Genomic DNA, 26,844 nt, shown 5'->3' with positions numbered 1-26,844 from the left:
ATGGGAGAGCCCACCTCAGAGTCCCCAGGCTCTGCTTCCTCATTGGAAGGCATGTTAGTGGGATTGAGGAGGTCTTGAAGTACTCCTCCCACCGACCCACAACGTCCGAGTGAGGTCAGCAGCGCACCATCCCCACCATATACGGTGTTGACACTGCACTGCTTCCCTCCTGAGACGCCGGACGGTGGACCAGAATCTCCTCGGCCGTCCAAAGTCGCTCTCCATGGCCTCTCCAAACTCCTCCCATGCCCGAGTTTTGCCTCAGCAACAACCGAAGCCGCGTTCGCTTGGCCTGCGGTACCTATCAGCTGCCTCCAGAGACCCACAGGACAAAAAGTCCTATAGGACTCCTTCTTCAGCTTGACGGCATCCCTCACGCGGTGTCCACCAACGGGTTCGGGATTGCCGCCACGACAGGCACCACCACCTTGCGGCCACAGCTCCGGTCAGCCGCCTCAACAATAGAGGCACGGAACATGGCCCATTCGACTCAATGTCCCCACCTCCCTCGGGGCGGGTTGAAGTTCTGCCGGAGGTGGGAGTTGAAGCTACTTCTGACAGGGGACTCTGCCAGCCGTTCCCAGCAGACCCTCACAACACGCTTGGGCCTACCAGGTCTGACCGGCATCTTCCCCCACCATCGAAGCCAACTCACCACCAGGTGGTGATCAGTTGACAGCTCCGCCCCTCTCTTCACCCGAGTGTCCAAGACATATGGTCGCAAGTCCGGACACGACCACAAAGTCGATCATCGACCTGAGGCCTAGGGTGTCCTGGTGCCAAGTGCACATATGAACACCCTTATGCTTGAACATGGTGTTCGTTATGGACAATCCATGACGAGCACAGAAGTCCAATAACAAAACACCGCCGGGTTCAGATCGGGGCCATTCCTCCCAATCACGCCCTTCCAGGTCTCACTGTCATTGCCCACGTGAGCATTGAAGTCTCCCAGCAAAACGAGGGAATCCCAGAAGGTATGCCCTCTAGCAACCCCTCCAGAGACTCCAAAAGGGTGGATACTCCAAACTGCTGTTCGCGCATATGCACAAACAACAGTCAGGACCCTTCCCCACCCGGCGGAGGGAGGCCACCCTCGTCCCACGGGGTAAACCCCAATGCACAGGCTCCAAGTGGGGGCAATAAGTATGCCCACACCTGCTCGGCGCCTCTCACCGGGGGCAACTCCAGAGTGGTAGAGAGTCCAGCCCCTCTCAAGGAGATTGGTTCCAGAGTCCAAGCTGTGCGTCGAGGTGAGTCCGACTATATCTAGCGGAACCTCTCACCTCGCACTAGCTCAGGCTCCTTCCCTTCAGAGAGGTGACATTCCACGCCCCAAGAGCCAGTTTCTGTAGCCGAGGATCAGACCGCCAAGGTCCCGCCTCGCCACCACCCAACTCACACTGCACCCAACCTCCTTGGCCCGTCCCATAGGTGGTGAGCCCATGGGGAGGAGGACCCACGTTACCTCTTCGGGCTGTGCCCGCCGAGCCCCATGGGTGCAGGCCCGCCACCAGGCGCCGCCATCGAGCCCCACCTCCAGGCCTGGCTCCAGAGGGGGGCCCCGGTGACCCGCGTCCGGGCAAGGGAAAACGTTGTCCAAAGTTTTTGCTCTTCATTGGAGGTTTGTTGAACCGCTCTTTGTCTCATCCCTCACCTAGGACCAGTTTGCCTTGGGTGGCCCTACCAGGGGCATAAAGCCCCGGACAACATAGCTCCTAGGATCATTGGGACACGCAAACCCCTCCACCATGATAAGGTGACGGTTCAAGGAGGAGGGAACAAAGCACGGAAGTTTAAATTAAGTTCACAGACAGGCTGCCGCTGGGGTTTGTCATGTCTACGACGAATAAGATATTCGCGAGATACAATTTAATGAGAAGACGCAGGGTATAAACGAGACTTGTGATTGCTTTGTAACAGAGTTAAAATTGCTGTAACGGAGTTAAAATTGCTGGTGAAGGACTGTGCTTATGCAAATGAATAGGAAAGCAGGGTGTAAAGCTTAACTTTAAATTAGGTTCATAGACATGCTGCCGCTGGCATTTGTCATGGCTAAGACGAATACGATATTCACGAGATACAAGTTTAATGAGAGGACGCAGGGTATAAACGAGACTTTTCATCATTTTGTAGCGGAGTTAAAATTGCTGGTGAAGGATTGTGCTTATGCAAATGAAGATGAGATGGTCAGGGATAGAATAGTGTTTGACACAAACTCAGCAAAAGTGCGAGAGAAACTTTTAAGTGCCGAGTCTGAGCTAACAGAGCTAAAGCCATGGACATCGCGAGATCACACGAGATAGCACAAGCACAGCTGAGAAGCTTCGATGCATGTACTTCGAGCAGCTTGTGTGAACTCACTTTGCAGGACTGGGAAAGTTATCTTTACAACGGTTGACAAACACGGAATATAACTTGAACACAACACATCCTCCAAATACAAACCTGATTGAAAGAAATAATGATAATCAAATCCTTGATGACAGCAACACTCATAACAGTGACAAAACAATTACATTGACAATCATGTTACGTTATTTTTAAAATGTTTCCTTTTTTTTCATAACTTCTTTAACACACTACTTCTCCGCTGCGAAGCGCGGGTATTTTGCTAGTATCTAATATAGCTTTCCAGAACTCACAGCTAATATGGGTTAAAATATGAGTGTTGAAAATGTGTATTATTTGGTAAAATGAAAATGCTCCAATTCTGCTTATAAAAATGTTTATAAACATGTAAAACATCTTTCCTTCAAACCCTGATCAAGTTTTAAGTAAAAACTTAATAATTATAAAATACAAATGAGACAATTTCTTTCAAGAGTAAAAATGCTGGTGGTGTGTGTGTGGGTGTGGTTAAGTATACTGTGATGCTTGTAGAAAATGCAGAATGTGTACAGTAATCCCTCCTCGATCGCGGGGGTTGCATTCCAGAACCCCCCGCAATAGATGAAAATCCGTGAAGTAGAAACCATATGTTTGTATGGTTATTTTTATATATATTTAAGCCCTTAAAAACTCTCCCACACTGTTAACATTATTAGAGCCCTCTAGACATGAAATCACACCCTTTAGTCAAAAGTTTAAACTGTGCTCCATGACAAGACAGAGATGACAGTTCTTTCTCACAATTAAAAGAATGCAAACATATCTTCTCTTCAAAGAATGCGTGCCAGGAGCAGAGAATGTCAGAGAGAGAGCACGAGAGAAAAGCAAACAATCAAAAAATCAATACGTGCTTTTAAGTATGCCAAAGCACCGCGATAAAGCGGCATTTTTTACAGGAGCGTCCGTATCCCCTAGGAAAACAGCCTCTGTGCAAACAGCCCCTCTGCTCACACCCCCTCCGTCAGGCAGAGAGAGTAACAGAGAGAGAAAAGCAAACAATCAAGCACATCGTATATCATTGAGGAGTTTTATTTAATATGTAATACGTGCTCTGATTGGGTAGCTTCTCAGCCATCTGCCAATAGCGTCCCTTGTATGAAATCAACTGGGCAAACCAACTGAGGAAGCATGTACTTTAAATTAAAAGACCCTTTGTCCACAGAAATCCGCGAACCAGCGAAAAATCCGGGATATATATTTAGATATGCTTACATTTAAAATCCGCGATGGAGTGAAGCCGCAAAAGTCGAAGCGCTATATAGCGAGGGATTCCTGTACTGAGCATAGATAATACGAGTTGAGTGTGTGTCTGTGAACTAATTAAATAGGATCCAAAAGTGAAGGATGCTTCATGTGCTATTGATATATTATTGATAGGATATTGATACTGTTTTAAATAGTTTCAACATGAGAATTATTAAGGAGAACTTGTATGGTGGCACAGTGATTAGCACTACTGCTTGGAAATAAAAAATAAATGTCTGAATATTTTCTGCGTTTGTATGTTCTCTCTGTGTCTGTACAGGATGTCTTGGGAATGGTTTCCTAGTTATTAAATCTCTTCCATGTTGTCACAGACTCAGTTTTCCAGCACAGTCTCCTTGACTGGGAGACCAGCACCATGTGGAGCCGAGTATATTTCAGTAGATCTTGTCACTGTGTTCCCTAGCAGCAATCAGTGGTTGCATCATTAGAGGTTGTTGGGTGTTTGTCTTGATCGGTAATGTGAGTGTGAGCAGATTATAAAGGTAAAGTAGTTAACTCATTCTTCACAGTTTATTTTTTCAGTTTCTTTTTGTGCATTGATTTGTTTCCAACACTGTGTATGAGCAAATAGATATCTTAATGTTCAGAGAATTAAGAGAAAGTAAATGTAGAAAAATGCTAGAAAAAATAAATCTTGAATGAGTTTAAATGTGTTAAAGACAGTTTAAGTGATTTTGAGTATGTTATGCAGTATTTAAAATAATCTCTGTGACTGAAGTGCATTAAAAGAAGTTTGAGTGAGTCTGAGATAGGAGTGTGATATGCATCATCTACAATAATATCTTAATTGTTGTTTTAACAATATGTGAGATTAAATAATCGAGTAGGCCACTCACTTTGCATGCATTCACTCTCTCATGTAACCTAACAGGATAGACTATTGTGTGTGCATGCACGGTCAACGCACCACAAGTGATGCTAGAGTTGTTGCCTAAAACTGAATAAGCAAACAGCACAAGGGGATAAGCAGCCTTGCAGTCTTTGCTGTTAGATATAATTGCAAGACATGGATCATTCTCACTCACGTTGAAGGTGGTTTGACTTAGAAAAGACATATGTTGCTTAAAAGAGGGCAATCTGCAAACTATGTCAGAAATCATTTGCTGCTAAAGACAGCTGGACAACTAACTTGTTTCACCATCTGCCAAGTGAAACTGATCTAGTATGGAGCCCTGTATTTAGGTGTCAGGCAAATTAAATAAAAAATGTAATTTTTATTTCCATAAGAAAAATAGGCCTCTCAGGAGATTTTATTTTACAAATACATTTCTCCAAATTTGGAAAAATTACAAAAACATCACCTGTGCATCACTGCCTGCAGCTTTTCGGATAGTTCTTTCATTACCGGAGGAAACGTTATAACATGTAATTGTGCTGCTGTGGAGCCAGATGCTGTGGACAGACTGGTGTTTCTGTCACAGAACTTGAAGTTCCCTCAGTAAATTTTACAATAGTTGTATTTTTTCTGATATCTTTGTGTTATATTGGACATAACCTGAAGTTAGTAATTTGTGCAAAAATGTTACAGGCTTGGGTTTTGTTGTATCTTTGTGCAGTATATGACAGAACCTGTTTACAAATGCTATAGTTTTTGTCCTGTGCAGTATTGAACAGAACCTTGGATTTTTACACTACAGTGTAGTATGTTAGATTTTTGTTCTCACTTGTATGCTGCATAATTCACCTTACCGCAGAGCAATTTATGTTCATCCAGACTATAATGTTCATACCAAGTAGTTCAGTTATGATTAGCATTTTATTCCATTTGGATTCATATCTTGTTGACATTAAGGATACTTGTCTGTTAAAAATGCTCTCATTATAACAGTTTTTTTGATCTTAGTGCAATTTGGTGTGTAAATCCTGCAGACCACTTTGAAAGGGCTTACTCATATTTGTACTGGTTTACTGTGGTACTGTGGTGATTTTAATGTTTTTTGTTATTTTACTTAAGTTTTAAGTAAAAAAAAAATGAGACCTTTTTTCCTTAACTGTTGTTTCCACTAATCTCTTTAGTAAGCAACAATTAATATCCTATTAATAACAAAATTTATTTGAGAAATTCCTGTCTGGTTTCCGCACTGGTCATAGTACAGAAACGGCACTAACGTGTGTTGTAAACGACATTCTGATATCCTCTTATGAAAGAATATCAAATGTAATTATGTTGTCAGACTTGAGTGCAGAGTTTGACACTATTAACCATTCTGCTTTACTGTACAGGCTAGAAAATTATGTTGGTCTTACAGGCACTGTACTTGCCTGGTTTAGTTATAATTTACCAAATCGATTCCAGTACTTACAGAAATGTACTGATAGTACTCCATCATTATACAAAGAAATGAGATATGGTGTCCTGAAAGGTCAGTAATAGGACTGCGCTTGGGAAAGCAGATCATAACCTGGTTCTGCTCCAGCCTCACTACAAACCAAGAGTGAGGGAGCTACCTACAACCACACGCTCATTCAGGAAGTGGTTCCCTGAGGCAGAGCAAGCTCTGAGAGACTGCTTTGTAACTACTGACTGGGATACCCTGCAGGGATCACATAGTGAGAACATTGAGGAGGTTGTTGACTGCACAACTGATTACATTAACTTCTGTATGGACATTGTAGTTCCAGTAAGAACAGTACGCTGCTATGCTAACAGCAAGCCATAGATTACAAGTGACATCAAGGGCCTTTTGAACCAGAAGAAATGGGCTTTTAAAGGCGGTGCTCAGCATGAGCTCAAGCGCATGCAGAAGGAACTCCGAGTTCAGCTCCGGGCGATGAAGGAGCAGTACAGGAGAAAGCTGGAGCAGAAGTTGCAGAATAACAGCATGAAGGAAGTGTGGAATGGGATGAAGATCATCACTAGTTGCAGCTCGAAGAGTGGTGCCACCATCAAGAGAGACATGGAGGGAGCAAACCAAATAAACAACTTCTTTAACAGGTTTGACCACCCTAACCCACTCTCACCTCGGAGTACTGCATCTTCCAACCATCCTCCTGCTGATACCAGCATAGGAGAGACATCCCCACCCACAATTACAGCAGCACAGGAGAGCAGAGAGCTAAGGAGACTTTGTGCCAGTAAAGCAGCGGGTCCAGATGGAGTATTGCCACAACTGCTGAAGGCCTGTGCGCTGGAACTGGGGAGTCTTCTACAGCGCAACTTCAACCTGAGACTGGAACAGGGGAGAGTCTTTGGAGGCTTTGGAAAAAATCTTGTATCACCCCAGTCCCAAAGGTATCACGTCATAGTAAGCTGAATGACTTCCGGCCTGTTGCTCTGACGTCACATGTGATGAAGACCATGGAGCGGCTGCTGCTTCACCACCTGAGGCCACGCCCTCGACCCTCTGCGGTTCACATACCAAGAGAAGGTGGGAGTAGAGGGTGCCATCATCTATACGCTACACTGATCCCTCACCCACTTGGACAGAGGCAGTGGTGCTGTAAGAATTATGTTTTTGGACTTCTCTAGTGCCTTCAACACCATCCAACCTCTGCTCCTTTATGGCAAGCTGACAGAGATAGGAGTAGATTCACACCTGGTGGCATGGATCGTGGACTATCTTACAGACAGACCTCAGTATGTGCGTCTCGGGAGCTGCAGGTCTGACATTGTGGTCAGCAATACAGGAGCGTCACGGGGGACTGTACTTTCTCCGGTCCTGTTCAGCCTATATACATCAGACTTCCAATATGATTCTGAGTCCTGCCACGTGCAAACGTTCGCTGACGACACTGCTATTGTGGGCTGCATCAGGAGTGGGCAGGAGGAGGAGTATAGGAAGCTAATCAAAGACTTTGTTAAATGGTGTGACTCAAACCACTTACACCTGAACACCAGCAAGACCAAGGAACTGGATTTTAGGAGGCACAGGCCCCTCATGGACCCTGTGGTCATCAGAGGAGACTGTGTGCAGAGGGTACAGACCTATAAATACCTGGCAGTGGAGCTGGATGATAAATTGGACTGGACTGCCAATACTGATGCTCTGTGTAAGAAAGGTCAGAACCGTCTGTACTTCCTTAGAAGGTTGGCATCCTTCAGCATCTGCAATAAGATGCTGCAGATGTTCTACCAGGCCGTTGTGGCGAGTGCCCTGTTCTACGCGGTGGTGTGCTGGAGAGGCAGCATAAAAAAGATGGATGCCTCACACCTGGACAAACTTGTGAGGAAGGCAGGCTCTGTTGTAGGAATGAAGCTGGACAGTTTAACATCTGTGGCAAAGTGACGGGCGTTGAGCAAGCTCCTGTCAATCATGGAGAAACTGCATCCACTGAACAGTGTCATCTCCAGGCAGAGGAGCAGCTGTCCTGCTCTACTGACAGACTGAGGAGATCGTTCCTCCCCCACACTATGCAACTCTTCAATTCCACCCTGGGGGGTACACGCTAACAATATTCAAAGTTATTGTCTGTTTTTTCCTGCATTTTTATTACTCTTTAATTTAATATTGTTTTTTGTATCAGTATGCTGCTGCTGGATTATGTGAATTTACCCTTGGGATAATAAAGCTATCTATCTATCTATCTATCTATCTATCTATCTATCTATCTATCTATCTATCTATCTATCTATCTATCTATCTATCTATCTATCTATCTATCTATCTATCTATCTATCTATCTATCTATCTATCTATCTATCTATCTATCTATCTATCTATCTATCTATCTATCTATCTATCTATCTATCTTCACTTTACATGTTTCCACTGGGATATATCATTATAAAACAATGTTAATTTTCACTCATACGCAGATGACACCCAGTTATAAATGTGTGATCATAAAAAAGAATGACATTCAAGACTTAATTTAAATAATGATAAAATACTGCTTATATTAGAAAAATCTAAAGACAACACAAACATAAAGTAAAAAACAATCAAAATTATACTGAATAACAACCCATATAATAGGAATTGCAGAGTACTGCACAGGTTAAGCAAAAAACAAACCATACATGAAGTCTACACAGGTATCATTTTAATAGAACACCATATATATATATATAGTGACTGAGTGCATAAATGACAGGAGGACAACACTGAAACTGGGTCGTCCTGTTTAACTGTATGAAGCCCAAACTCAAAATGAACCTTTAAGGCGAAAAGAAAATTAGCCATATGGGCAAAAAACAACAGAAGCTCTCTGCTTCAACACATGCCCATGCCAGAAGGGGCAGGGCTAAGTGCCTGAGGTGGGAAGTTTATCCGAGCTGCAGGGAGAGAAGAAAAAGAAGGTGACAATGCCCTTGGCAGAGCCCCCTATCGCCCTGGCATATAATCACATACCTCGATTGAACCTATGAGGAGGTCCTCTGATATGTGTGCATGCCCTCTCCCTTCAGCTTGAACCTGCCTGTAAATGAGGCTTCAGTTAAGGGGGTCCTTTGTCACCATATTGAATGTCACCTTCTTTGTCAGTGGTTGTGAGAGGTGTGTCCCTTTTTGAGAAGTGGAGAATTGTAGCCTGTTAGTCCGAAAAGGCTTGTACCTGTCTCTTGGTTTGCAGCCAGGTCCAGAAGCATATGGCAGCAACTTTGGAGCACTGAAGTTTGTAATTTCCACCAAGTAGCCTAGATATTTAGCCTCGGTCAGCCCGAAATAGCATTTTTGGGAGATGATCCGGAGGCCGGCATTGCAGATGGTTTGGAAGACATACGAAACATGGCATAAGTGTTCAGCCCATGTCATTCAAATAAAGAGCAATATATGCATTATGGGGCCATATCAGTCTGTCCAGCAGATGTTTGAAGTTCGGTGGGGCTGCATGTAGCCCAAAGGGTAAGACACGATACTGCCAGTGACCGCAAGGGGTGCTGAAGGCAGTTTTTTTCTTTGCATCTGTCAGGGGGATTTGCAAGTAGCTCTTTGTCACGTCAAGAAAGGACAGATACCAGGCATTATCCAGATGTTCTAAGAGGTAGTGCACACTGGGCATGGGATAGGCGTCGAATCGAAAGACCTGGTTTAGCCGGACGGAAGTCATTGCAAAAGGACCAACTTCCATCTGGCTTTGGGACTAACCCGATCAGACTGGATCAGAGGCTGTGGCTAGCCTCAATTACTCAGTGCTCCAGCATCTGACATATTTCTAACTCAATCTCAGCTTTACTTGCCTCCGGGAGGCAATATGGTCATTGGCAAACTACAACATATGGACTAACCTGAGCACCAAGATCACAGTGACGGAGGCAAAGAGAGCTCCCAACTCATTACTCTACCAGAAGCTAAGGGTATCCCCAAAGTTTAGCTGTCTAGCAGCCTACAGAGTGGAAGTGGCCACTGTGATCCTGGGATAATGATCAGTCCATGGTTTCAGGAGGTTGATGTGGCACACAAGTTCTCTCGGACGTCGGTTGGGTTGGTAGACCAGATATTCCATAAGCCCCTTACAATCTTAAACTTCATAGGACCCCTGCCAGTGTGCCAGGAGCTTAGAGTGGGATGTGGAAATTAGGACCATGACCCTCTCACCTATAATGAACTCTCGAAGGCGGGAGCCACTGTTGTACAGCTGGGGCTGTGTCTGCTGTGCACCATGAAGATGTTCCTTCACAAAGTGGCAGAGGAGTGCAAACTGTTTGCACAGTCCGCTGATGTAATCCAGTATCTTATGAGAGGGAGGGGCCGGTTCTTCCTCCCATCCCTCCTGGATCAGATCGAGCAAACCTCTGGGCTGCCGGCCATATAACATCTCAAAGGGAGAAAACACAGTTGAAGCTTATGGCACCTCCAGAAAGGCACAATGGTAAAGCAACAAGCGCTTTGTCTTTGCCTTCTCTTCTCTCTCACTGTTCTCTGCCTCCACTTCTGCTGCAGCAAGCTTTGTCCTCCACCTTTCAACTCTGGATCCTGGAACAGTGGCAGTGGGCTTCTTTTACCCTGCACCCGGGAGTTCTTCTGTTTACCTGTTAGCGTGGTCCAGAAACACTTCCAGGTGAGGCACCACTGCAACTCAGGGAGACTGTTCTCTGCCCTGGTCCTACCTTCATGAAAGCTTCCTAGCCAGGTAAGGGTTCTGGCCATCTGCCACAAAGGTTAAGGTTGACATGTACTGGTCAGCAAAACAATAATTTCAGCAATCGTTGCACTCAATCTGTGATTTTGTATCAAACAGCCTTGTTGTTGTTACAATCACTCCTAACCAAGGTTATTATAGTTTTGCTTAACTATATTAGTTTTTATTTCTATATTTTTTCTGACCTTACTTGGAAGTTCAGTTTACTTTTAGTTTTCCTTCATCGTATATTTTCAGTTTTAATTTAGTTTTATTTCACAAAGAAATTTCTATTTTATTTTTATATCTATTATAGTGATCCCTCACTATATCGCACTTCGACTCTCGCGGCTTCCCTCCATCACGGATTTTATATGTAAGCATATAAGATTTTTCGCTGGTTCACAGATTTCTGCAGACAATGGGTCTTTTAATTTATGGTACATGCTTCCTCAGTTGGTTTGCCAAGCTACCCAATCAGAGCATGTATTACGTATTAAATAAAACTCCTCAATGATATACGATATGCTTCCCAAGCGGTGCTTCGCATACTTAAAAGCCAGAACAGCACGTACTGATTTTTGATTATTTGCTTTTCTCTGTTTCTCTCACTCTCTCTGACATTCTCTGCTCTTGACGGAGGGGTTTTGAGCAGAGGGGCTGTTCACACAATGGCCTAGAGGATACGGACACTCCTCTAAAAATGCTGAAAGACTACCTTCACGTTGCTCCCTTACTTTCAGCTGCTTTGTCAGGCGATGCTTTGCATACTTAAAAGTCCGAACAGCCCTATTGATATTTGATTGTTTGCTTTTCTCTCTCTCTCTCTTCTCTCTGACATTCCCTGCTCCTGATGCACACTCCTTTGAAGAGGAAGATACGTTTGCATTCTTTTAATTGTGAGATGGAACTGTCATCTCTGTCTTGTCGTGGGTAACAGTTTAAACTTTTGACAAAGAGACAAATGTTTGTTTGCAGTGTTTTAAAGTCCCTGTCTCTACATCCTCCTGTGTTTCTGTGCAAATCTGTGACCCAACCATGTCAATATAAAAATAACAATATAAATGTATGGTTTTCACTTTGTGGATTTTCACTTCTCACGGGGGGTTCTGGAACAGGAACAGGTTTTCTATGCTCTAACTGTGAAAACAGGTTTTCTATGCTCTAACTGTGAAAATATTCGATTTATAAATAAAGAATCCTACTTCGCGGAAATTCATTTATTGCGGTAGAACCTGATAAACGAGGGCCAACTGTAGTTTCAGTTTTAGTAATTATGAATCAATCAGAACTGTACACTTGACGGTTTTGGATATATTAGTTTAATGTTTGTGGAAGCTTATTACTACATGGTTTACTATCTGATTTTGTTTTTGTCTAATTAAAAACAAGCATAATCAAAACCAGATACTGAATATGAATAATTTTATACAATTTTATAATTTTTAAAATATTTTCTGTCATTTGTGCTGAACAAATGTGTGTTGACTTCAACACTTTTCTTCTCTTCCTTTTATTTCGCAGAATGGGGCAATTTGTAATGAAATTTAGGTGGGTTTAAAGGTTTGTGGGTTTTTTCCCCTGAATGTCTACAGCACACAACATATCCTGCACCAAGACAATGTGATTATAATAAATCCATCCATCCATCCATCCATTTTCCAACCCGCTGAATCCGAATACAGGGTCACGGGGGTCTGCCGGAGCCAATCCCAGCCAACACAGGGCACGAGGCAGGAACCAATCCTGGGCAGGGTGCCAACCCACCGCAGGATTATAATAAATGCATACAATATTGCAATCAAAAATCTCCCATACTGTGCTTTGTTATTTTTTACCAGCCATATTGATCTCTGATTCCGTCTCAGGTACATAAAATTTATAGACAGAATTTTGCCTCCTGCAGGCCTGACAAGATATAAAAAATCAGAAGATAGATTATACTGTGTTCTGACAGGTGTAATCATGAAAATTATGGGGGCATAGGGAGAATAGGGCTCTTAGACTTGAATCACTGTGCAGACTCCACCTAGCTGTATTGAGGGAAACAAAAAAAAACAAGCATGTAGTGTCAAGGTTAGAAACAGTGAGACTGGAATAGCCCATGCATAAGAACAGTAAACCTATAATGAGCAGAGCAAGAGTAGGTAATAGGTGTATGGACGAGCAAAAAATGACAGAGACAGCATTTGAGATTAGGAACAATATATCTATTATCTAAACCTGTTCATACAGTGCAGGATCGCAGGAAACCTGGAGTCTACCCCAGCAGGTTTGGATGCAAGGCAGGAAAAATTCCTGGTATGCAATATGTAAATATGTATAATATGGCTGATGTTAAGAACAAAGAGAATATGACATTCTATTTTGAGATATATATTTAGATATGCTTACATTTAAAATCCGCGATAGAGTAAAGCCACGAAAGTCGAAGCGCGATATATAGCGAGGGATTACTGTATTTCCAAAAAGGATTTATACTATGCTAAGTGGCAGGTGAATTATTGTCAACAAAGTGCAGGCACCTGTGAAATAAACTGAAACGTTATTCACTTGTACTTTTTCTGTCTATATGGTAAAGATTCTGACCACCACATTCTGATTTCAGGCTTTTAAATTACATCGTGATATACTGTACAACAGGCACAAAGAAAGGCGGCATAGAAAATCGCTTTCTAATTCAAACACACTTTACATACTCGTATTCAGCTTACTCAGTCAAAACAAATACTGTGTGAACACCCTCCTTCTGTTCACTGGATGAATATATGCGGGCGGCTCGTGGTGGATTACTTTCTGTTTTACAGTTAAAAGTTACAAGGGTTAAAGACTAATGGCAAGAATATTCATTCTAAATGAAAACTAAAAATATTTTTAGTAAATTATTATTTTATTTCAGTTAGTCTGTAGTCCAGCTACTTTAATAGTTTCATTTAGTTTTAGTTTTTCATTTTGGTTCTGTTAATTATTTTATTTCTGTTTACAGAAATGTTTTTTTAATAATAGTTTCAGTTTTGATTTTAGTTTTCATCAGCTATAATAACCTTGCTCCTAACCTTTTAAGAGCTGTGTTTAATGTATGTAATGTATGTTTAATGTACTGCAAGAGAAGCATATCATATAAGCAGCAGCAGGCCAGCAGCTAACGAAGCAAACAGGAGGTAAAAAAAAAACTTTATTTGTTCCCATTGTATCAGCGTTTAAGAGGGGGTTTCAGAGGAGCGACTGCGTCTTCTGGGGGTGCGTTTGGCCCCCTTCTTCACAATATCCAAATGGACTTACATTAGAGAAGGACAAATTGATTGTAATAGCCTATACCATACTGCTAGCACATAGATTTATCTTGCTTAACTGTAAGAATCCAAATTCACCTCTTTTAAGTTAGTGGGCAACTGATGTTCCATACTATTTGGAACTGGAGAAAATCAAATTTTCGCTTAGGAGATCTGTTCAAAACATTTTTAAAATATGGCAAGATTTAATTACTAAAATTTTAGAATAGGCACTCACATCAAAAGAAAAGGACATTTTCCCCTTAATTTCCCTAACTATTTTTACCCTTGTTCTTGGCTGTCCTCTCTATGTCTCAGGTGGGGGTAGAATTATGTTTTTTTTAGTCTTTTTTCTTCCTGCTTCCTTTTAAAACTTACTGAATTATTTTGTTCTATTTCCTTGTTTACCCGTGAAGTTATTTGTGGTATAAGTTCAACTTGATTGTATAGAAAAATGCAGTGGCCTCAGTTTTGCAGCTATTGTACTGGAACACAGTGGTGAGATGGAAGTTAAAATGTAAACTTTCAATGTATCTGTCAGTGTACATTCTCATTTCTTATGGTCAGGTGCTTTAGGTTGTAAATGAAGGAATGATATCACAAAGCAGTTTTAATGATGTTCCTGCTCAGGGCTGGTGGGCTCATTCTCAATGATAGGCTGAATAACTCAGCAACAAGTAGAAAGAACTTGTAGCAGAGCCACAAGAAAAAGGGAAGCCAATTAAGGTGGTTTGCGCTTGAAGTCTGAATACCCTTTATGTGGTGTGTAAGGCATCGTCAATTAGGAGAAGGCCTAGGTGCAGACATATTAAATACTGGAGCAATTACTGTATATCCATCAGCTGAAATAAAATCACTTGGAAATTTTCCAGGTGTTGTAGGAATAAGCTACTATGAAGTTGCTTTATCAGCCCATTCTAACATGTTGCTACTGTGACTCTCATCAGGATAAGCAAAGTGAAAATGATATGTTTACACTGCTTTGTGTTACTATGCACTATAAGGAAATTAGTGCCTATAGCAGATATGTAATCATTTTTAGAAAACAGTGCAATAAACTAAATATTTGTATAATGCCAACATGTTCATTGAGGAAAATATTGACAACAGTATCACAGCGTTAAGATTAAGTAAAACAGTGCATATTTTGAAAAATATTTTCTCATAATAAATATGAAAAGGCAAAAACCATTTTTTTTTCTACAAAACCCTAATCCTTCAAAGCTCCTGCAAAGTTATTTTCCCTGACCAAAATCAGGTATGCACACACAACACTATATGACAAATACAGTAGTTTACTGCTTACACCTAGACCTAATCGCTCAACATGTCAACTAATTAGCATGAATGGTAAATATGATACAGTTTAAGGCACCTTAAGATTTAGTACTGAATACTGCTTTGACTTTTAAGTATCATAATGCTGATCCCTGTAAAAAGCACTACATGAAATAAAAACTGACTTAACAAAAACATCTCAACTAATATTTTGGTCACTTGTGAATTTTGAAACAAAGTAGAAAGACTACAATCTAGCAAGTTTCAGAAGATATAGCAGGAGACATAAACAATATAACTATACATGTAACCACAGGGTCCACTCACCAGTAAATCTCTTGCCTTGTAACATGGTCTTGTAGCTCCACACGGTGTTGTGCCTCTGAATCTGGAAATGTCTTATTCTTTTGTTTCCTTGTCCCCACTGTCAGTGTCATGAAATCTAATACTGATTTGTCCAGGTTGAGCCATCCAGAAGGTAACCTAGAAAACACAGGAAATATAAATTATAAGCACTAGGGGGCCCCGCCCCCTGCTCGCTTCGCTCACCCACCCCAGTGTTTGGTTTACCAGATATACAATTTAAAGAGATTGTTATTTTAATGGGAATTGTTACATATGCATTATTTTAACTTTTACTTTAAAAGCTTTTGTAAAAACAATGCTTGTCCTTTATTTCTGGCCCAGTGTGTGGTTACATCTCTTCTCACCAGACTTATAATGCTGCTCGGCTTGTGAATTTGGGGGCTGAACGCACGCTAAGGATATGCTGTCGGATCAACTGCTGTTTTTCTGCTGCTTGTGAGCTGCCTGTTCTGCTTGTCGCATGTCGTTGTTTTAAGAGCTTGGAGCACATGATGATTGTCTGCCAAATGCAATCCAACAACTGCTAGGTTAGATGTCTGTGGACTTGTTTTAAATGATGGCTCACTGCTTTGTCTCGCGTAATTGTCCTTTATTTCCTGCCCCGGGTGTGGTTAAATCTCTTTCTTGCAGGATGTTTAACGCTGCTCGCATTGTGGGGGGGGGCAGCTGCTATTGCGCTGCTCTTTGATCATTTTGAAGCCTGTACAGCTGCTCTCCTTTTTGCCACTTTGCTCGCTTTGGGCTCTCTTCTCCGTGATCATAAATATACACCTGACCGAATTGTGTTTTCTTTGAAATTAAACTTGTCGTTGCTTTAACTGTTGCAGGACCAAAGATTCGCATATGTTCCATTATTGTGTAAATCTACATTTTGTGCATTAAATGATGTGAATGCGAAAAGACTTTGTTTTCTGCTCTTTGCCTTTTATTTCTTACCTCGCTTTGTCCTGCTATTTTTTCAATTACACCTGGTTCTGATGATTAATTTCCTTTTATTTGCACTAATGTGATCGTTTAATCGTCGACATTTCATTTATAACGTATTGTCCTTTATACGCTTTATATGCGCTGAGACACCTGTATCTGTGTGTGCTGTTTCCCTTTACACTACTGAGGTTTTTTGCTGGCCGTGCTCTGATATTGCTTGTCAGTTGGGCGTGTCTTGCGAGAATCTCATGTTCTGTATTCCCGTGATCTTTCGTCTCACGGGTCTTTTATTTGTCTTTCGTGATCTTAACGTGAAGATCACGTATTGTCTCCTAATCATTCCCTTCCACCGGATTTTTTTTAATAATAGAGAGATAAAAAAACATTAAAGGAAGCCGGTGTCATTCCAAAGTAAATAGGATTTAAAAAAAATCACATATTTTTGCTATAATAGTTGATTTTACCTGTGGAATTAGATAGTTTAATTGAATATTATAATAATTTGAAAAATGAATTGTTACACTTTGTGAGTTTTTGATCTCCTTATCCTGACCATTGTTTTGGGAGGTCAGTGTCTCTCTTGCCAGATTCAGGCACAAGACAGGAAAAATGTGACTGTGCCATTTGCATAATATGCTTTAGTTAAAACTGAAGTGTGTCGATTGGCCAATACTGAGTCAATCTCATTTTCTTTATCTCCAAGTCTATGGTGACACTTAATGTGCCTTGTAGTGGAAGTGTCATCCCAAATAATGAACCTGTTACATTTTTTTTGTGTTCAAAAATAACTGACATTATCCTATGTGTGCTCCATTTGAGAACATTGCTCACAAAGGATACCCAAAATGCGGGCACAAAAATATGCAGTGTGATATTTAGGACAAAGGCACTTTTTCCTTAATTTGCTTCTGTGCAGTACAATTATCTGTGGGACTATGAGGGAAGCTGCGCCTTTTGTAAATATTTTGGGTTTTTATATACAGTGCTTCAGGAAGTATTCAGACCCCCTCACTTTCTTCACACTTTGCTATGCTACAGCCTATGTTGCAGCCAAGAAACATGGAAAAAACATGATTTTAGAAATGTTTACAAACTTATTAAAAATAAACTGAAATAACACATTGACATAAGTATTCAGACTTTACTCAGGACTTTGCTGAAGCACCCTTTGACAGTGATTATGGCCAGGAGTTTCCCTGAGTATTACTTAACAAGATTTGCACCCCTGGATTTGGGAATTTTCTGCCATATTTCTCTGCAAATCCTGTCAAGAGCTGGATGAAGACTGTCAGTGGACAGATTTTTTCAGGTCTCTCCTGAGATGTTTGATTGGATTCAAGTCTGGGCTCTGGCTCAGCACAAGAACTTTGCTAGGTTTGTCCCTAAGCCATTCCTGTGTTGTCTTTGATTTGTGCTTAAGGTCATTGTCCTTTGGGAATCCATTGCAAATTGGTCAGTTAGTTAGTCTCACCTGTGAGAAATCCCACAAGCCTCACTCAGCTTTCTAATAAGATCCACCTACAACCTTGTCCACACAACTGGTACCACCACTGCTTTGGTTCAGAAAAGAGCTGCTCCTGTGAAGTCCCAAACACAAGCCACCAACATGTGTGCACAGGCTGTAAGACTGTTATCACAGGCATGGTACAGGTGGCGACACAACCACGTTCTGAAGAAGTTGGCTGAAATACTGGAAACATGTAGGTAGGAGGCAAATAGAGGTGTGCAACCATCATCAGGTCAGCACATCCAGTTCTTGAGGCAGGAGAAGAGATGAAGGCAATACTTCAAAAGCTCAAACATGACTCCTTGTAAGGAGTGAAAGATAAGGGTCGAACAACTCCAGTTCCCCCAGGGATATCTTCATATCATGTTTGTGATCAGGCCTTATTAACCAAAGCAGTACATCTCATAGAGCTAGCTGCCCCATGGAGGACAAAGTAGAAACCACTCACAAGAGGAAAAAATAGAGGCTAAGTACTCTGTGCTGACCACCGTGTGCAACGAGGCTGACAGGAGAGAGTTGGCAGAAGAGGCAGAGAAGGGTAGCTTTTGGCTGTGGGTCAGGAGGAAGGATAGGAGCTGGGTGGGTGACATTTGACCCAAAGGCCAGCTGAATTGGGTGGCAGGGAGACATTTATGCCCCTGCTCCACAATCAGGAGATGTACCGGGTAAGGAGTGATGATCATGTATCTGACCAAAGGGCACTGTTGGAGGTGCATCATGCAGAGATGTTAAGCAAGTGATATACATCTACCAGAAACATACTGGAAGGTGAACCTCTGGTGATCCAGAGTTTTCATTTATAATATCTATGTACTTTGCTTCATTAAGCTTTCCCTTAATCCGGACTAGCCTCACCGTCACTGACACTGAAAAACAAGCCTACAGCATGATGCTGCCACCATCATGCATCACCACTGGAACTGTATTGCACAGGTGAAGAGTGCTCACTGGTTTCCTCTAGACATAACTCCTAGAATGGAGGCCAATCTTGATCTCATCAGAGCAGAAAATCTTGTTTCTCACAGTCTGAGAGTCCATATGTTACATTTTTGCAGACTCCCCATGTCCTTTCATGTGCTGTTTACCCATTGTCATAAAGACCAGATTAGTGGAGTTGTTGTAATGGTGGTTGTCATTCTGGAAATTTCTCCCATCTCAACATAGGTTTTTATGGAGCTCAGCCAGAATGAGCATCAGGCTCTTTGTAGCCTTTATTTTTTTACCAAAGCCCATTTCCTCTGGTTGTTCAGTTTGGCTGGGTATCCAGCTTTAAAAAGAGGCATGGTTGTTCCAAACAGTTTCCACTTAAGAATTAAGGAGACTGATATGTTCTTGGGAACTTGAGAAATTTTGGACTTTAGCCTTCAAACATTATACTGTTGATGTCTATATGTTGTCATTTATTACTAAAACATGAAAATCGTTTCTGTTTTAATGATGTGTTTACATAGATTGTTGTAGACACGGAACATACATGAAATGCATGTATTTCAAACAACAATCTATCATTTCCCCTCTAAAACTCCAACAATTCACTCCAAGATAATCAAGGGTTGAACTGGGAGAACTTCTTGCCCTTTCTGCGGTGGTGGAGGTGATGGTATAGCAAGCTGCTTGTGCTTATTGACCCTTGTACAAGACAAAAGACGCTGACGGAGAGGTCCGGAGGTATTTAAGGTGGGCTGGAATTACGAGTTTTTTTGCTGCTAGTGTTAACATATGAATTGTCAATGTAGCATTTCTCTCCTTGACTTTAGGGGAACCTTTACAATAGAAAAGGGTAATTTTAAAAATACAGTGAAATAGCAAATGCCCTAATCTCACAATTTTCTGTGGTCTTCTCATGTGAAGAAGTAGATAACCTCCCAGTGATGACTACTAAGGAGGTATTGAGTGATTTGGAAATTGTAGACGGAGAAGTACTGTTTAGATTAAATAAATCAACAGGACCAGATATTTATCCTTTAGTTCCAGTAGGTTAGTGAGAACATATATATTGTAAACCATTGACAGACATTTTTAGGAAGTCACTGTGTCCTGGGGAAATTCCAAAGTACAGAAAATGGCATATATTCTGTTATATAAAAAGGGTGATCAAGAAACTACAGGCCAATGAGCTTAACATGCATCAAAAGTAAATTAACCTCTTTAACTTTAGACCTGAGCATTACTTGGGCTGCAAAAACCGTGCTAAAAGCGTGTCAGTCAATCAACTGCACAGATGCGTCTTGCACAAGCTTTAGAACCGAGAATCACTCAGGCTGTAAAAGTGCTGTTAGTGCTGCTTTTCTAAGGATAAATTATGTCTAAGTGTAGGTTTTCACTACTTAATAAATGTCTGCACTATACCAACAATCAAGACTTTTGAGAATACCTGTCCAGCACCCACACTGAAGAAAACCTGGGAGATATACAGTACCAGGCCACTGTAGCAAAATTTTGGAACATTTAAATTCTGGACTGAAATGTCAGCATCGATTAAAGTCATGTGGCTTATAAGGGCAGACTGTCATAGATACAGTACATCGTGTCAAAAAGAGCAAGATTTGGCTGAAAGTTTTAAGAGGTTTTTGAATCTAAAAGGGGAAACATTTGGAATTCAGTTCTGTACACAGGGAAACGGACAATGTTAGATCCAAAATACAATCAGTACGGCGTTGCTACGTCATCAGTGCTGACTTTGATATATGCTCTGCTGGATCAAGGTTACTGTGTAACCATAAACAATTTTTATACTTCACCAGAGCTACTTGACATCTTACTGCAAAGAAAGACTGATGCATATGGAACATTACGTCTCAACCATTATGCCATTTCTTTTGTTATTATTGTTCATTTCATATTATTATTTTCATTCATCATTACTATTATTATTTGTATCATTATTATCCTTTTGAGATTTAATAAAAATGTAATTTTACATGGCAAAATAAATGCAACGCTTTTTACATTTTTTTTGGAATTAAATGCAATGCTACGTAAATTATTAAAGGAAAGATTGAGCAACACATGGCAAGAACCAGTTTTTACTGAACAGTCAACATGGGCTCAAAAGAGGAATTTCATGTTTTACCAACATGCTAGAATTCTGTGAAGAATCAAGAAAAGGATATAATCAAAAATAAGCATATGATATAATTTATCTTGACTTTCAAAAGCATTTGGCAAGGTGCCACATGAGAGGTTGGCCAATCAACTAAAAGAAGTGACGAAGTGAGAAGAGGCTTATGGTGTAAGGAACCCTATCAGAATTGTTAAAAGTGGTGTTCCACAAGGACTAGGGAGCTGCTCTTTTTAATATGTATAAATGATTTAGAAATGAATATTAGTAACAAGCTGGTTAAACTTACAGATGATACCAACCTTATCTAGAATCCATTGAGGGACTTGCACAGCATACAGGCTTGGGCAGATTTGTGGAAGATGAAATTTAATGTAGCTAAATGTGAAGTATTACACATAGGAAGTAAAAATGTTAAGTTTGAATATACAATGGGAGGTCTGAAAATCATCTTACAGGCAGCATTCAGAAGCAATTAAGAAGGCTAAAAAAATCTTAAATTATATAGCATGATGTGTTAAGTATAAGTCGAAGGAGGTGTCACGGGTGGTTGGGTGCCATACCCAGCCGGGATGCCTACTGTATATAGCGCCTCTGCCAGGATGGGACAGCCGCCCTGGTTGCTATGGGGGGTCACGGGAACCGAATTGGGAAGCTCAACCCTATAGGGGCCCATGGCCACCGCCAGGGGCCGTGTTCTGAATGCTGAAGCCCTGGAAGCCAGCATTTCTGCCACACCAGGAAATGCTGGTGGAAGGTATTCAAGGGTCACCTGGAGTGCTTCCAGTTGCTCAGCCGGCACTTCTGCCACATCAGAGAGCCGGGACACCCAGAAGGACCGGAGGAGAGATTACGACTCATCTGGACCACAAGGGGGCAACTGCCCTGGTGGCTATGGGGACCACGGGAAAGGAGCTTGTAAGCTCAACCCTATAGGGGCCCGTGGTCACCGCCAGGGGGCACCTGAATGCCTAGAGAGCCCTGGTCATCAGCACTTCCACTACACCCAAAAGTGTTGGAGGGAGGAAGACTAGGGACACCCGGAGTGCTTCCAGGTGCACAGCCAGCACTTCCACCACACCAGGAAGTGCCGGCAGAAGTTCATTGGGAGGCACCTGGAGCACGCCCAGATGAGGATAAAAGGGGCCTCCTCCCTCCATTCGATGGCTGGAGTCGGGTGGAAGAGGACGGAGCTTGGAGGAGAGGAGTGGAGGCGGACCAGAAGAGTAAAGGCATTTTGAGAGGCCAGGACTTGACGGGTGATTGGTGCAGGGGCACTGGGTTGTATGCGGCACTTACTGTAAATAATGTTTAATAAATGCGTGTGTGGTGATAAACCATCTGTGTCTGCCTGTCTGTGTCCGGGCCAGTCTCCACAGAGGTTATAATGCCTATGCCTATAATGCCCTGCTTAGACCTCACCTGGAGTACTGTGTACAGCTTTAATCTCCAGCTCAAAATGAGGACATAGAAGAGCTGGGAAAAGTCCACAGTAGAATGACAAGGCAGAATCCCGAGGTACAGGGGATGTGTTATGAGGAAATATTAAAAGCTAAGCTTTTTCAATTTAAGCAAAAAAATATTAATAGGAGAAATTAGGAGGGGACTTATCACAGTCGATCGAGACTGTAACTTTAAAATGAGTTCATCAAGAACATGGGAGCAAAGTTGGACACTTGTTAAGGACAAATTTCACAAAAACAAGTTTTTCTTCACATCGAGACCCACAGACGTATAGAATAAGCTACCAAGTAGTGTGGTAAAATGTAGGACTTTAGTGACTTTCACAATGTATGTTATTTTGGAAGAATTAAGGGGATAGGACTGGCGAACTTTGTTGGGATGAACGTCCTGTTGTCATCTTGATTCTTCTAATGTTCTAAAAGGTCGTGTGAGAGCACTGGGCTCAGGTACTCAACCATTGCATTTTGGAAATTTAAAAAGGGATTTTTGATACTTTTTTTATGTATATCCTAAATACATTTTAATGAACTATTTTTAATGTAAAAACAGTATGCCTGTTAATACCTTACGTTTACAAAAAGTATAGTTACATTTTAAAACCAGATCAAGAGCAGGTAAAAGTTACTCACAAGTTATAAAGAACTTATGATCAAAATACAAGAAAAATAATGTAATGTAAAGGCAGAGCTGGCTCACTGTTTTCCCAGTTCTGCTTCTGTGTTCAGCCTGTTCCTGTATTTATTTTTAAAGGAAGGATGAGTGTTACTGAACATTATCAACTGAACTTGATGTATTTCTTCCTAATTGTGTATTTTCCAATAGTTTTCCACTTACTAAAACTGCTCTGAAATTAGAATATATCAAACAAGTTTACCAAAACTAAAAGTATTCTAACATCGGTGGACATGACCTATGACACTGTGAGAGTGAGAAAGAAGGACTATTTTACAGACTTTACAGACTGCATGTGTCAGGCTGATTAAGTCAGCAATCAAATGTTTTTACATACTGTTTCACAAAAACCTGTCAGTCATGGTGTGCCATTCCCAGGCAGTCTCAATCCTGGCATTGTTTAGCTAAAAGGTGTGGGAAGTACAATGGAGTTGTGACCTTTGACTCCATGAGCATGAATTCGCATAGGCAGTGGGCACGAATTGATGAACAAGGTTGGGTGAGAAACACAGGAATAAAGGCTAAGAGCAGTGGAACTGGAAATCAGCCTAAAATGGAGACTTGAGTTTGGCTGCTGTGTACATAATGGTCTTTTTTAAGGCCCACTCCCTTACTGTCCAGTTGAGACCTGCAACATGAGCCTACAACTACACTGATACAGAACTTTTTTCATGCAGCAGCTACATAACATTTTCTGTTATTTTTTTTAATTTAAAAACTGCCTGAGGCCATTTAAAGGTAATCTTCAAAACTGTAATTTTTTAAGAATATCAAACTCACCAGGATTTGTGTGGCTCCTGTGCTAGATGACTAAGAAAAGATCAGTTTACCTGCTTTTAGTTCCCCTAGATGTTCGATGCTCCAGGTTTTCTCTCTTGTGGGAAGTGCTTAGATCAGCTCCAAAGAGTCTTCCCCAGCGTATCCCTTGAGCTAACAACTCCTGGTTCACATGCATATGTACAGCGGGAATTTTGTTCTCTTGTTTTACAAACTCTTTATCTTTGCTTTTTTTTAAGTCATTCAGCACTGATTCTGGTGGACTTCCCATCCAAGAGGCTTTTCCTTTTTCTGTGAAGACCACGCCACTTCCTTTGTCTTTCTCTATGTTTGCATCGGGACCAGCTTCAGCACCCTCTACTACACCTTCCCTGGGTGGTGGATGAATTTGTCTGTCTGTCACTTCTTGTACTGTCTTAAGTGATGGTTGGCCACATGCATTTGTTTTTTTTCTTTTCTCTGACTTCACAAACCTGGAGCCCTCTGAACTATTATTCATATATACTTGAGAGCTTTGCATCAATTGATACCACCATCCAGCATTTCTGTCTTTTGTTCTGACTCCATCTTCCTCACCAGCTTTTCTTTCTAATGCCAGAACTTTACTTCTTTCTCTAAGATATGTCAGATCAGCTTCAATTTCCCTCAAAGTGTCTACTTCTGTTCTTGCAATCCCTTTACATTTGTCTTTCTCCCCATTAAAAAAGACTCCATGGACTGCTTTAGTCTCTCCCTTTATCCCTGCAAAACTGTTATTGCGTCCTTTTCTTTCCTTATGAGCATCTACTACTTCCCGGACTGATCCCACACCCCACCCTCTCATAAGCTGAAATGTGGATCTGACTGACTGCTCTAAGCCCTGGCCAGCTAGGCAGAGCTGTTCCTTGCGACGGAAATGATCATGGGACTTCTGCAGCAGACGGTGCTCGAACAAAAGATCCAGGTCAAAAGGCAACAAAGAAAGTGGCTGTAAAAGCAGAAGTAGCTCCTCAAATTGCAAATGACACACTCCCTGTGACAAGGGTAAGAAACCCCATTGTTGGTAATGAGTAGTCACCACATCTAAGGTGAAGAAAAAAATTAAGAAACATAAAATTAAAAATGAAATGAGATTAAAAAAAATACAACAGCAACAAATATGAATGCTGAGACCCATAGTTAATTATGCAAGACAAATAAAAGAAAACAGTAGTTAAAACAAAGTATATTCTGGAAAGTGCATAACCAGTTTTGCCAATGGTAGTTAAAGATTTTTGGATTTTTTTGTGCTGACACAATTACCCCAGTTAAAAGGCAAGGCATATTCGAACAATACTTAAAAACAGTAAATTACAGTATTAGTACTATAGTGAAACAAGTAAAAAATAAAATTTTGTTTTAATTTCCAAGTTACATAAATTCAATATTGAATAATGGACTTAAATATGTCAAGTAATTCTAGTATGGACACTAGAGATAAAAACCTGAAAAAAAAACATGAAAATGAAGCAAAATATCAAGCTGTCATCTTGTATTTGTCACTTCTAAATAAACATAACTGAACATATTCCAATAATAACCACTTTCTGTGTTTCATCACTCACAATTCAGATGAGCATAAGCAATAGGGCAACTGGTTGTCAGGTGTATACTACTGGTCAGGCAAGTTAAAGTTAATTTTTGTACTTTACTTTGCTCTCTGTGTGTTTAGAATCAGCAAACTATTAGTAATAAATAACAAAAAAATTGTTAATGGAAAGAAAGCAAAAAATACTGACACTTATAAAAATAGTACAGTTTGTGCCATAGCACAAAACATGACATGCAAAAAAACTGATAGTTTGGAACATCTGAAAAAAGAAACCATTAATGTACTCTGAAATTAGTATACTAACAGTGTCAACAGCTTTAAAATACTAGCCAAAGCACCAATTAGTTACCCAACCATAATTTAAGTAAACTATTATTGGCACTTATAAATATCAAAATACAATGCAGGGCTTAAATTTTAATGTGTGATAGACATGGGGATTCCTCTAGTCTAACAACAAATGGGGAGATTTTATAACCTTGGTGGAATTTCGGCATTGGTTTTTTACATGAACTGATGCTAATCCTAAACAAATGGGGAGATTTTATAACCTTGGTGGAATTTCGGCATTGGTTTTTTACATGAACTGATGCTAATCCTAAACAAATGGGGAGATTTTATAACCTTGGTGGAATTTTGGCATTGTTTTTTTTACATGAACTGATGCTAATCCTAACACTAAAGGCTTCCATTTAGTTACTGCTGACCAAAACTACAGAGACAGTGGGGAAAAAAGTGGTCTGGAGATCTTGGTGAACTGTATGTGGTGTAACCCGATTCATATTACTTTAAAGGAGCATCTATGTTGTCCAGACATTGAGCTATACGCATGCAAGCAGTGAGCATGCAGCTGTACTATCTGCCCAAGAGTTTTTTCTCATATTGTTGTGAAAGTAGTGTATGTTCCGCCATCAGATGCTGCTGTCTTGGCATGTGAAGAGTGTAGTGGGGGGACTGCAGACTTACCACCCACAAGCGCTCTTTGTTATTTCTGGGAAATGAGTGTGGTGAGGGGGAGTAAAGACTTGCAACCCTCAGGCCCTCTTTGTTATTTCTGGGGAAGTTAATCACAACAACGTCTTGGGTGTCCTGCCAGACTTCAAGCAGTATGTCATCTGTCACAGCAGAAATAACAGGACATTGTATTTACTGTATACTAATGTCAGGGATGCATATTACTCTGTAGCGTTACCCACACTTGGAAACTGAACACATCATGTTTCACTTGAGGCCTCTTTATAAGCCACTGGTATAGAGGCAACTTATATATATATATATATAACCAAGATGGTAA

General features: G+C 41.1%; 1 protein-coding gene across 2 annotated transcripts in view; it reads right to left on the bottom strand.

The window, feature by feature from the left end:
• rusc2 (RUN and SH3 domain containing 2) overlaps positions 1-26,844 on the bottom strand; it is a 347,767-nt gene that overhangs the window by 22,651 nt on the left and 298,272 nt on the right. For both annotated transcript variants that reach the window (XM_039759148.1, XM_039759149.1), the window contains 2 exons: positions 24,034-25,042; positions 15,534-15,689 (listed from right to left, as the gene is read on the bottom strand). In XM_039759148.1, coding sequence (XP_039615082.1) covers positions 15,534-15,689; positions 24,034-25,042 — 1,165 coding nt within the window. The remainder of the gene's footprint in view (positions 1-15,533; positions 15,690-24,033; positions 25,043-26,844) is intronic.

Source organism: Polypterus senegalus, chromosome 7 (genome assembly GCF_016835505.1).
Source record: "Polypterus senegalus isolate Bchr_013 chromosome 7, ASM1683550v1, whole genome shotgun sequence".
NCBI classification, from domain to species: domain Eukaryota; kingdom Metazoa; phylum Chordata; class Cladistia; order Polypteriformes; family Polypteridae; genus Polypterus; species Polypterus senegalus.
The sequence above is the reverse complement of the archived record's forward strand: the minus strand, read 5'-3'. Positions and strand labels throughout refer to the sequence as shown.